This window comes from Camelus bactrianus, chromosome 26 (genome assembly GCF_048773025.1).
Source record: "Camelus bactrianus isolate YW-2024 breed Bactrian camel chromosome 26, ASM4877302v1, whole genome shotgun sequence".
Lineage (NCBI taxonomy): Eukaryota > Metazoa > Chordata > Mammalia > Artiodactyla > Camelidae > Camelus > Camelus bactrianus.
Window position 1 is genome coordinate 21,144,304 of NC_133564.1, and position 13,402 is coordinate 21,157,705.

General features: G+C 36.7%; 1 protein-coding gene across 4 annotated transcripts in view; it reads right to left on the reverse strand.

Annotated features, from left to right (window-relative positions):
- The window catches only part of TUSC3 (tumor suppressor candidate 3), a 140,034-nt gene that overhangs the window by 72,596 nt on the left and 54,036 nt on the right, over positions 1-13,402 (reverse strand). For all 4 annotated transcript variants that reach the window (XM_074353607.1, XM_074353610.1, XM_074353608.1 and 1 more), the window contains exons 3-5: positions 10,548-10,665; positions 6,534-6,674; positions 4,975-5,115 (exon numbers count right to left, since the gene is read on the reverse strand). In XM_074353607.1, the coding sequence (XP_074209708.1) occupies positions 4,975-5,115; positions 6,534-6,674; positions 10,548-10,665 (400 nt within the window). The remainder of the gene's footprint in view (positions 1-4,974; positions 5,116-6,533; positions 6,675-10,547; positions 10,666-13,402) is intronic.

Genomic DNA, 13,402 nt, shown 5'->3' on the forward strand with positions numbered 1-13,402 from the left:
CATAGGTATTTATATAACAGACATGCATTCAGTTAACACTGAACTGAACACAACCACATGGTGTTTGTCTCTGATCTAAGGCTCTCCACAGTCCTGTATTGAACTAAACATCTTACTGGCCTGAAGCTTTCCTCATCGAAGCAAGTGAGCGGATCAGACCCTCCAGCTCTCTGTCCAGCGGCTCGGTGTGTGTGATGCCCACATCACCTGCAGCAGTTGTGCTTCTACCTGTTCTACACAATGAGGTTTCACAGGAGATTCAGTTTGGGGAAACCTAGATTCATATTTTATTTAAAAAGGAAATCATTAGATGCTTTCAACTCTTGGATTTAAATTTGTTTCATAGATTTATACTATGCAATGGCTATAGCTTTGAAAACTTAAAAAAATTAGCTTTTGTCTGTAAAACACAAAATTTAAATATGACCAAGAGTGAATTTTAAGATATCTTAGTTTGAATATTAAATAAGCTATTAGTGAAGGTGAAAATTAACTGTACAGAAAGCCTAAATATTCTACGTACATTGTATCATTAAATTATTTACAAGTTAAGGATTTATTTGGTGTAAATGCTCAGAGTAGCAGCATGCCAGGGACTTCATACTTATCCCTACTACTCACCAAGGAATTGTTTATAACAAATTTATAAGATTATATTATACAGAAACATGATCATTATTTGATTATCACTCAATTCATATACTACAATTGTAAGAAAAAAGGTGGGAAGTTTCTTTATGGTCCTTTAAGGCTACCAAGAAAAGCTTCTTAAGACTAAATATTAATTCAATGGAAAGGAATTATACATAAGTGTTTCAACAAGTATTATTTATAACCATTACTGAGTTGGATTAAGAAGAAACTAGCAGTGGTGCAGACTACAGAAGCTAGGTAGTCACACCATGTACTGGATTTTCACACTGAGGCTTGCTTGTAACTTTGGTTTTTTTTGCATTTGTATCTGGTTGCCTGAGTTTTTTGCTTATTATATACAAAGGGCAGGTCCACCCACCTATGAGTAATGTTAAAATGTTCTTTGAGTTTTTTGAGGCCATTGCCTATCCTCATTAAAGCAAATTAAGAACTATATTAAGAAAAGTATACCCAAATATATATTAATTCATTTCATTGTCATACTTCTGACACAAACAAAAATATACATTTGGCTATATACAGAAATCACCTATTTGCAAACAAACATACCTGCCTTCAAATGGCCAAATGATTCAATTGCCCAGTGGAGAAAACAAAACAATTCCCTCATCGGAAAAAAAATATTATGAGCAATTATTTGCTTCTCACTTGTAAAGAAAACAAAATAATCAAAATAATATGCCACAGATAGTATCTGTCTGATATTACAAGTTACATAATTTTATTTAGGAAAAAGTTGCATTTGAAGTCAGAGCTGCCGTATGGTGAATGGCCTCAAAAAATAAATCCCTATGTCATACCACAATGTGTAGACACCAAAGAACTTCCAGGAATTGTGAAAATTGTGTAATATATATATTAATCTTGAGCTTTTAAGTTTTTCATAAAACTTACATAATTAAACTGATATAATTTCTCTGAGACACAAGAAACATTAAGGTACTTGAATCATCCTGCAATTCAGAGCATCAGCATTAAAAGGCAGAAAGCAGCATCTGTCCTCCTGAGATTTACTGTGATAATAAGGTTTGGGTTATTAGATCTTTTAAATGATGTTTTACCTTTCATGATTTTAATTGCAGATTCTCAGGATGTTTTTCCTTGTGTTTGAAATGAATGTAACTACTCATCACACTAATACTTCTAGTTTGAACTGAAAACCATCTATAAAGAGCTTTAGAGTGACATGAAGATCTGCATTCAGGGCTACAAAATGTAGCATTTTAACTCATTTTTCTTATTCCAAGTCCCCATCTCTTTCTGAAAACCATGAACTATACATCTGTTCTACATTCTCTCAAGTTATGTGCTGCGCAGTTCAACATTTTACCCAACCATTCTACTCTACTCTCGCCATGAAGCAGGTAACGCGCGTGCTTATTTTCCGTCATCCTCCATCTCTAGGAGGTGGAGGAAGTCTGGAAGGCAGAGTGAAACCAAACCAGAACCAATGCACACTCAGCTCCATAAACAATCAACAGCATCTAATAAATAGCAGATAACAAGCATTTTTCCCCCTTAGGAAGCATGAGACCAAGAAGGAATTATGAATACTTCTTTACCTATTTTTTTTAAACCTCAAAACCAGAAAGCTGTAATATCTATGTATGTTTTAATATTTGCATATGCTACACTTCCTCTATGTCAGGAAATTGCAAGCTTTGTCTCTATCCTATACCCTAATGCACTATGAATAGCTTCCGCTCCCCAGCATACAACTCATTGTTAATCCTGTAAGTCATACACACTAATATGACTATGATAATGAAAAAGAAAAACAATGACCAGCCACACAGAATACAGTCTAGCCAGAAGTGAGGACTCAGACCACTAAGTAATCCCCTGGGAGGTACTTCTGCACAGATGCAATGATAAAAGACAGAATCCTAAACTGTAGACTGGGTCTTTTTCTAAGAAGTGAGCCATATGGATAGAAATTCTTTACTGCAGTGTTTCTCTCATTATCTTCCTTTTGCATACAGTTTTTTCATTAGAGAATTGGTCTGCTCTTATGGATTTCATTACTATTTCTATTTTAGGCGATTACATTTTATGTGCAATCCAAGGCTTTCAACAGACAGCAGTGTTTTGGCAAAAATAATTTTAAAATATACTCCCATTTCCAAAGGGAAATGGGATACTGGTTGTCTCAAGTAGACAATTGTTTAAGAATCTGAATAAATGGTTCAGCAGTTTGGATAGCCTCTTAGCTTGTAAGGGTATCTCAAGAATAGGATGAAGAAAGACTGGAATTGAACAAATGCAATTTTTCATTTAAATCAAGTTCAGTGGCTGGTTGTGATGGTCTATCAGGCAGAAAATGGTAAAGAAGATTCAAATTGTATATCTGACCTCATGGCGTAAGTAACTCAAATAGTTCTCATAAGCTATCAGCAGGTAAGAAAAAAAACGCCACAAATTTGTATAATTCCATTTTGTATTCAGAGTATGTTTCAAAAAGTATGTTTGAAAACATGTCTATTCTCTGCAGCCTGTTATTGACATCTGAAAGGCTGCCACTGGGGAGTAGACATACCTGCCAAGATTTCCTTCTCAGGTATGTGTTTGTGAATGTTAGAATTATCTTGTTATGCCAAGCTCATTTGCTTTCAGATTCAAAGAAAAATAAAAAAATCTGCATGATGTAGCAGAAGAGGCAAGAAAACTGATCACTGAAGCACTGACATTAATGTACATATAAATGTTCTTAGACGTTTATTTATAGTCCTAATGGCTCACTGCATCCACCCGGTTAAACATCCAACATATGAGATGTGTGCCCAGATTAGAGAACCCAGCCTTATAAAAAGAATATAGAACCTGAAGTCAGATACACACAGTTGATCATTTCTCGCTGTGTGAGCTTCCGCAAGTTGAGTTTACTGAATCTTAGTCTCCTTGTTTGTAAATACAATGAGGATAATACAAATTCCTTTTCATAGTTAAAACATACCCCAAAAGAAGGAAGAGATGCAGTAAATAGTAATGTCTATTATGACCAACTTACAACAGTAACTCTGGGGTCTTTTTGACCAAAATAATGAAGGCATTCTCATGTCATCTGAGTCTAATTCAGAGACAGGATTACATCTTAAGTAGACTGACTTAGTGAGACTTCGGTTTTTACTAGATTGAAACAGTGACAAAATTTGGTATGATAATGTTCAAACACTAAAGGAGTTTCAACTTACCGGCAACACTTTGAAAGGACTGTATTTTTACCAAGAAACTGGGTAGTTTTACTCAAGGAAGCTACCTGAAAACTAGCCGCAGCAAAACCCAAGACACTCTGAATGAAATAACTGACAGTATCCAATTACATCAAATAGAATATAACAAATTAGTGTTAACTCAGTTATCACACAGTGAGAAAATATTATGAAACTTTCCTTAAAAAAAAAGAAAAAAAAACTTCCTTACTCTAAAAATCCAAACTTCAAATTTATATCTACCTACTCGAAAGCCACAGAGGTGCTGTCTGAATTTCTAATTAGTACAACTATAAATATCAGCTGTATCATTGTCTGAATATATTTTAATCATACAATGTTAACATTTCCATTTTATTAGCTTTTTTTTTAAATTTAGCACAATCAAAATCATTTGAGTACAAACTGAAATAGGCTGATGTTCACCTGGATTCCCCTAGTAGTACTCTCACCAGGCTTCCTGACGCCAGACTTCACCCTCAATTGAATGCTCATTGTCACCATGGTGAGCATTTTAGAACAGAAGCTATCATACATGCTCTGGGAAGCCCGCTGCGACTTTCCTCACTCAAGGTTAGGTATCCTTCCCATGTACTGCTGTCATATTCTGTGCTTACCTCCATCACAGCGTGTGTACTATTACACCTATTTATCTTTCGATTAGTTTGTATCCCCACGATGAATTACTTATAGTCTATGTCTTCATAGCCCCAGTACCTAACAGATATCAGACATACAATAGAGACACAAGAAAACAGTTGCTGGAAAAAAACAAGTACATTTCTAAACTGCTTCAGTCTGTAAGAGACTCCCAACTACTTACTAGTTCTTCTTAACTCCTGGTGTATTTCTAAATGTATTCAGCATATATTTATTCAACGCTTGTAGTATGTCAAGTACACGTGGAAAGGCATTACACTCTAATAGTGAAAAGTAGAAGGCAGACAGCACAGTCTAGGTTAACGGGGAACTTAAATTATATCACCTAAGTCCTAAAAAGTTAATTTTTCTCATTCAGACTTGATTTCCATTATTGTAATAATCTGGGTCATGTTAATATTACAGGACTTATACTGTTACACAAAGAAATAGGGTAAATGTGGTAACTTACCAGAGATACCATGGCCCAACCAGTCTTGTTATAGATGAACTCCAGGTTGTTCCTTCTTAAATAGAGCAAACCGCCAACAAGTGAGACTAACAGGGCCAGGGCAATGGTGCCCGAGTAGTTGGGTGGTCTGAAGACGCGAATCTGCAAGAATACAGTGAAAGGTTTAAAAGTTAAAGAAAAATATTAATCTTTTCCTCTTGATCATATTCAAGTCCTTCTGATCTTTAACACAAATAATTCAGAAAGGTAGGTGCTGCTTCACTTTTCCTACCTGGCACCAACACTGCGTTTACTCTCTTGAGTCAAAAATCTGTGCCTTGAAACCTCACGGCTATGTACAGTGTAAGAATCATTCCTCATTACAATTTAATATTTCTTATAAAGAATTAAAAGTACTTTTCAATATTACCTTAATGTTTTGTACCAAATAAATGATACATTCAAAATAGAGCTGAATATTTGCCAAAACATTTCCAAAAAATGACACGTTACGAAGTGAAGTTTGGTTACAAAAATATCATTAATACTTATTTTATTTACAGTGATGATAGCATGAGACATCTATCTCAAGTGAGAATAAATGTTTATACCTTATGATAAAACATAGTGCTTCTCTGTATCACTTCTAAGGTAAGTGTACTTTTTGAATGACTGATTATAATTGTTCACTGCAGAAAACTGGTGAGATTAAGGGACAAAAGGGCCATAGCTCTCCAAGTAGACATTGACCACTATCAACATTTTGGTTCATTTCCTTGCTAAATAAATGGTCTACATAGCTACACTTCTATTCATGCTTTTCTAGATCATGCTATAAAACGTACATAAACAGTAGATCGAAAAATCATTTTCTAACCTACTTTTCCACTGGTTATACTCAGAGCTTTTTTCTGCGTCAAATGTTCTTGCAAACCACTGTCTAGGCTGTAGCACATTTAATGAGTCTCTTATTTTTAGACATTTGATTTCTTTACCATTTTTTACATTGAAATCAATGTTTAAAAATTTCCCTATGGCTACGAATTTAAATCATTCTTGATTATTCCTTCAGTTAAATTCCTGGAAGTGGAAGTAAGTTAAATTACATAAAATAAAGACATGATATCTACTTTTAAAGTAGTTGTATCAGTCTCAAGAGCAGTATATGTGAGGGCCATTTTCCCACACGGCTCCTGAAAAGCGGGTATGATCCCCTTTATATTTGCCCAAAGGATAAATAAAAACTATACGTCTTGCTTTTTAATGAGAATTTCTTTGATTACTAAGACCACTGAGCAAATTTCAGTTTCTTTTTAAGCTGCTGAAATTACTCTGTGCCTAACTCATGTATTCTTTAATGGTTCATTGATATTTTAAGAACCATTATTCTAAAAATCATTTAAATTCACCTACCTTGATCAAAGTTTAGCTTACAGCTATCAGACAGTTTTCCCAAAGCAAGGAGAAATATTCTACAGAGAAATTGGGGGAAAAAAAAAAATCCTGTGGCCTTATTACGATGTTCTAACAAACCAAGCTAATTAGCCACTAATTAAAAACTGTGGGGAATAAAAACATACATGAACATCCGTCCTGTCAGCAATCCACTTGGCTAGTTGTTCAGCTGCAAATCCAATTCTTTGAAGGTCAAAAGTATCAGCTCTCTTGGGTCTGCCTTTTGGAGGAAAATGCATGAATGTAGGAGCAGAATTCATGTTGAGCTGCAAAACATGAGATTTAAAAAAGACTACATATAATATCCCAGCCATCTTTATATATCATTAATCTAACATTTTTATATTCTTTCTGCACGAATTTTGGAAAGAAAGAAAGCATTTATTATGAAAATCCAAGTGGCTTTCCAGAGCTTAATTACTGTTTTTCATTCAACAGTACATTAAAATGAATAAAAAGAACTCATGAACTTGGCCAAGTTTGCTGAATATTGAGTTAACATATATCATTCATATCCTCAGCTGTATCCTCTATTTATTTGATAATTCTATAACTAGAGTAAAGAATGAAGTGATGCAAAGTGCAAAACAGAAATACTGTAATTTGGCAGTACACAGACTATTTCACTTCTTAAGCATTTATTAAAGAAAAAGGACTAGCATTTGTTGAAAGATAAAAACTACAATATATTTTAAGTATACTGACTTCTCTATGAAAACTTTAAAGAGCTTAAAATGATGATGACTGTTAACAGAAGCCAGTATTTCCGCTCTAAACCACTTGAATTTACCAGACTGTCGGAGAAATCCACAATGACGGTCTTCTGTTAAATTCCTCGTATTATTTCAACTATCTTAAAATGGTTCTCTCTCACAATTATTTTCTAAAGGCAAGTTCCATTTGAAAAGTATACTGAATAGAACAGTACCCTGGGATAAATGGCACTTACTAACAATATAGTATCTAAAAGTAAATATTAAGTTAATTTGCATTGAGGAGTAAACTGTAAAAATACATACATATTAAATTCCAACTGCCCAAGAAATACATTTCAAATGAAAAGCACAGATATTTCTGGCCCTGACTTGCAATATAGTTCAGCATTTCCCAATAATGAGGATAAAAAGCAAAATCAAATAATGTACATTAGATCACAGTTGACATGAAGGTAAAGATACAGTAGGACCAGTGTGGGCTTGCATGTTATGGACACTGAATAATTTTTAATGAATTGAACAAAACACAGTCACCAGTTCCTTTCTGCCCTGTGCTTCCTCCCACTCCAGGCTTTGTTCCTATGTGTCTTCCTGATGGATGCACAAGAGACAGTTATAGCCAACATGTCAATAGAAGAATCAAGAGAGGAAGTCCCTGCCTTGGGATAGTCAGAAACTCTAGGCTAAGACTTAACATCCTAGAGTTAAAAAAAAAATCATATAACTCAAAGCTTTCATCTGAATTAAAACATACATACTCCCCATGGCTGCACCAAGCAGGGTACAACAAGGACCTGATTTCTAGCGCCGAGCTCCTTCTAATGCCATAGTCATTAACTTGTCGGCCTGTCGTCAGACACAGCCTCAACCATCACAGGAGAATCACAAAGACGTTACTTTTCCAACCAGCCAGGAATTGACAAATTTCTGCACTGGTTCTAAATATTATATTCAGACATCACTTTATTGCTGACAATGCTTTAAAATACCAGTTTAGAGAGAGTATGTCAACAAAATGTGATTCAGTAGTTAGAAAGAAAACATAAGCATTAAGAACCTTTAAGTAGTTATCAAGTCAAACAAAATATAACTTCCCCATAAAAATCATTAACAGCTCTAACTTTTCTGCATTTCTGCATTTTTAAAATGAAAATTCTTATTGCTAAGCCAGGGGCTAGGTTTTGGAAAAGACAAAAAGCTGTTCCATATTTAGAATTCTGCTGAAACGAAATTAACCTGAGGAAATTTTTCAACTAAAACCAATCTTGTCTTCAACTCTCTTTATCTATGCCAAACTTAAAAAAAAAAAAAAATGTTTAGAGCACATAAAAGAACTCAACAATTATATCTATCTATAGATTTATATACTGGCAGCCTAGAGTCAGTACCTAGCACAAGGCGGGTTTACTTTGCCCCACAATTTGTTTTGTTTTCTTTCTGGATTAGCAATCAACATTTCAAAGATAGAGAAATTCCATATAAAAATTCATTATGCAGGCCTCCACTTGAAAACCAGATCTAGCTACAGTGGGCTGCATTTCTGCACTCGACAGAGCTGAGCTGCCTCTCTCTCATGGAGTCAACTGGTCCTGTCCAGTCCGCTGGAGTTCCCTCCACCCCTGCCATTCTATTTCCTCAACAATGAGGCCAATGGTCAGTTGCCTGCTGTTTTGCTGATTTTATTTCTTACAGCAGTTAGAAGTGAAATTTGAATGTTTCCATTCAATATTTATTTTTGTAAAAAAGAAAGATTGTTTTAATAAAAACAGTATATTAAAAATTTTAGTTCCTTACTTGCATAATTAAATGTTCTTTACTAAGTACATATGTAAACAAAGATACCATAATTAAACTAAACTAAATCCAACCAGCTTTCTTCATTTAGTTTCCAGGCCAGGGTAGGTGTTCAGGCTTGAAGCCTCTGCTCTAGCACTCAGACTGGACCTGGATGACTGCCGCCTAAGAAGGCAGAGAGGAGTCAGGCACACGGCGAACAGCACTTCCGTCTGAGGACCTCTAAGGCCAATTCTCCTGACATTCAAGAGAGACCTAGAAATTACATGAAATAATATTTGGATCTTAAGACTACTATAATTTTTCTTTATACTTATTTGAACTTACATATTTATGTGTTTTTCTTTATTATTAGCTCTTTATAGGGGAAAAACTGTTTCCTTCACCAATTCATTGCTTGTACAGAGTAGGCTGGCACTCAATATCTGCAGAATAGCTGAACAAAAAAGAAGCACGTCCAAAAGGCAAAATAAATTTATGGGGGAAGAAATAAACGAAGAATACTAATAGGAGAGACCAAGGGTACTGAAGGTAAAAAAGAGAGAATTGATCTTATTCAACTAGAAACTGGCAAAGAAGAATGAATTATCAATCTGGAATAAGCAGAAATACTCTCTAATGGCCCATTTACAATTAGTGAGCTCGATTCTTTGACAGAACTAAATGCTTTTCCATGACCTAGTAAAGAATTATGCCAAGAGTGTCACATGTGAGAAAAATAAAATAGACCAAGAGACCCGAGTTAATCAATGCTGGGCACTGCAATCAGTTCTACATTTGAAAGGCATGATCAGGTAGTGAAAAACATGAAAAATCAGTAACTGCAGGGATCAGGGGGCCAGAGCTGAGCTCAAATGCTATCTCCATATTACACTAACTCTGTAACCTGGGACAAGTGACTAAACCTCTCCATACCTTAATTTTCTCATCTATGAAATAGAAATAAAAACAGTATTTCTCATTGGATTGTTGTGAAGTTAAATGAAAGAATACATATGAAGCACTTAGAAGAGTCCATGGAATATAAGGACTCAATGTTAGCAATGACGATGATATAACCATGACAAATGCCAACAGGGCTGTTTCCTCATAAGAAGTAGGACATGAGTCCTCTTGGATTAGGGTCCCATCCATATGACCCCATTTAACTTTACTTCCTTAAAGGCCCTGTACCCCTCCCAAAAGCATACTGTGGGTTACGGCTCCAACATATGAGTTTGGGAGGGACATAATTCAGTCCGTAACAAAGAACAAACGCTTTTAAATAAATACTTAATACTTTACACATAAAACTGCCACACTGGAAGAAGTAAAGGTTAAGTAAAACTGACACTGAATCTTACATAAAAATTTCACAAATTTACACAAAATACCATCCAAACTACATACAATTAAATATCACAATAAGGTTAATGTACGTAAACTGCCACTGTATGCTGAAAAAACCTATTTACAGTACAGAAGTTAAAATGTGTTCCCTGACTCATGGCGTAAGCTGTGTAATGATAAAGGTAACATTAATCCTCTCACAGAATTAATAACTACACATGATAGTCAATGAATTGTGTTTTTATCTGGCAAACAAAGATGCATCAACCAGAACCAACACTATTAAAATAAAACTCTTACCTGTTGAAAAACGTCTGTTCCCTCGTCATAGTCCACCATACTGAAGAAGAGTTTGTTACAGAACGCAGACGAATAGCGCCAGGAGTTAGCCAGGATCTGATATTCCTCATTGGCTTGCCTGATCAGGATAATGGGACAGAGTTGAGACATTATCAGTATTCAAGCCTTAACAGACCTATTCATAAATAAATGCATGAATAATTAATAAGCTATTAATAAAACAGGTAATTCGAGGGCAAGAGTTGGTCTGTTTTCGCATGGATTGCAAGCAGAAAACAGACTTTATATTTTAAGTGGAAGTGAAAAATAAAAAGAATATTCCATGATGTGTAAAAGTTATGTGAAATTCAAATGTTGTCATTCACGAGGTTTCCGGCAGCACCACCAGGTGAGTCACGGACTCCCTGCCGCGGCTGCAGCGCTACGTACGGGCGGAGCCGCGCGGCTGCAACCCAAGCTGTGGGCAAAACGTCCACCCTGGCCCTCTGAGCAGGAAGCGCGACAACTCTTACTCTGGGGATAAAATCATTCTGTGCCATCCTTCTGATGATTTTCAGTAAAAGGCATAGAGCATTTTTTGAGAATTTTGCAATTCAGTTTAACAGAAATACCACGGATACATGTTTTAAAACTGTAAATAGTTATACTGCACCTTTATATAGTCCATCCAGATAAAAATGCATTTACATTCGCACCTAAGAGTAAGCAAAAATTTCTCGAGTAGCTGAACCAATCGCCACAAACAACCACTCCTCTGAGAGCCATAACGACTCCTATTTTGAATTCATTTCTGTTGGACATTTTGTTGACATTCCAGATAGTAAAGCTCTATTTTTAGGCGCAGACATGGATTAGAAATAGGGAAATGGTGTTGCTGGAAGGATGGCAGCACAGTCATGGAAACAAGAAGCGACAGTGGTGGCTGAAACAGTTTAAAGAGAGGTGGGGGCTTCCTCCATACAGCTGACTATTCACAGGAGTTTGGAGAGCCCCCCTCCCCACAGAAGAGATAAGAAGGTATAACCCTGTGAGAACAAAAAGACATGGAGCACAGTCAGCAGCAGAGAGGAGATTTCAAGAGCTAGTGGAAAGAGCTAGTGGAAAAGTTCTGATGGAGGAAGTTACAACCTCAAAGAAGACGGCAGTGCAGGAGAAAGCGAGGAAAAACACCGGGTTAGAAGCCGCAGAGGTGCCGGCTCTGAGAGTTCACCTTGCTAACGAGCCAGCCCGTCACTGCTTCATGGACCCTGGCGGGGGCAGCAGACTCCGGGGTCAGAGACGAAGGGTTTTATTACTTCCTGTTTGTTTCTGTCAGCTCCTCATGCCTCCCACTCTCAAGGTGACACAGAAGGTCCTTCCCAGATACAGGCACACACAGCCGACTGTGTTACAGGAGAGCAATACTGAGTCGGAGGGGCTCACTGTTTTTACAGTACGTGGTAACAAGCCTCGTGCTCTGATCAAAGACCTGATCTCACTCCTCAGGGCCCGTCGCTGCACACACAACCCTCCGTGTTCTGGCATGTCCAGCAAGAAAACGCAGGGATGATCAGAGTGCACAGCAGACTGCTTTTCCTACCAGGAGTCACAAAAAATGTCATATAAAAATGAGCAAAGAAAGTAAAAGAAAAAGCACTTATAAACTGAAAATATAATTTCTCAAACTAATATTGGAAGACAGAGTTGAGTAAAATTGACAGAACAAAAAGACACATGTGGACTACATTAAGGAAAGGAAGGGGAGACGCACCTGGATATATCTAACCCAATAAAGCCAAAGTTCAAACAGGAGTCCCAGAAAGAGAGGACAGACAAAGGAACTATTTCTGGAAATGTTAAGACAATTAAAGGAGACTAAGTATTCAAATTAAAATTACTTCCCAGGTTCCAAATAAGAAAAGACAACAGCTAGACATACTGTGGTATTTTAGAACATTATGGATTTAAAAAAAAAAAAAAATCCTAAAAACTCAGAGGGAAAAAACCCGACAACTAGGGCAAACAGAGAGGTGGGAATGGGGCTGGTTGTTAGCAGCACTGGAGGCTGGCAGGTACCACAGCAGCTCCTTCAGAGCTTTGAGGGCACATCATTTTCAATCTAGAACTGTGTACCAGGCCAAGCAGTCCATTAAGTCTGAAACAAACATGTCTGAAGAAATGTAAGGCATGTGACATTACTTTAGGATATAACTGATAGCAAGGCAGTATGCGTGCAAAAAATGAGAAAACCTGAGAGTATGACAGGAGAGAGCTGGAGAATGAGCATTTCCAGTGGCAGGGAGAGCAGGCCCAAAGGGCCTGGAGAGGAGAGAACTGAGGATGCTGGCAAACCCATGCTGTGCTGTAAATGAGAACCTGCTGTCTGCTTCCCAGAGGGGTCCATGCGACCACGCGCTCACACCCTCCCTCAGGGCGCCCCCCAGCTCCTCTACGCCTAAATAATAAACCAAGTTAAGACCAACACGAGCCCTAAAATCCGACTTGATTTTTGTCAGATAGAATATAATATTACAGGTAGTTATTTATCACTGATTTTCAAAGAAAAAATGTACAGTAACTTCACACGGTGAGCTGGCACTGACGACTAAGTAGATATGACAACATCTCTGCAGACTCAAACTCAAGAGACTGATGCTACCTTAAAAAAGCATTAAAAGGATGGCACTACAATTAAGGAAACAGCTTATTTTTACACGAAAGAACATTTTACACAAAAACACATTTTAACTGTTAAAATGAAACTTAGGGAAATGGCAAATCAGCAAGAAGAAACTGGAATTCTTGTGATGATGATATTCTAAGAAATGAAAATGCTTCATTTTGAAAAATATACAGGAAGAAAACAATTTTAGTAT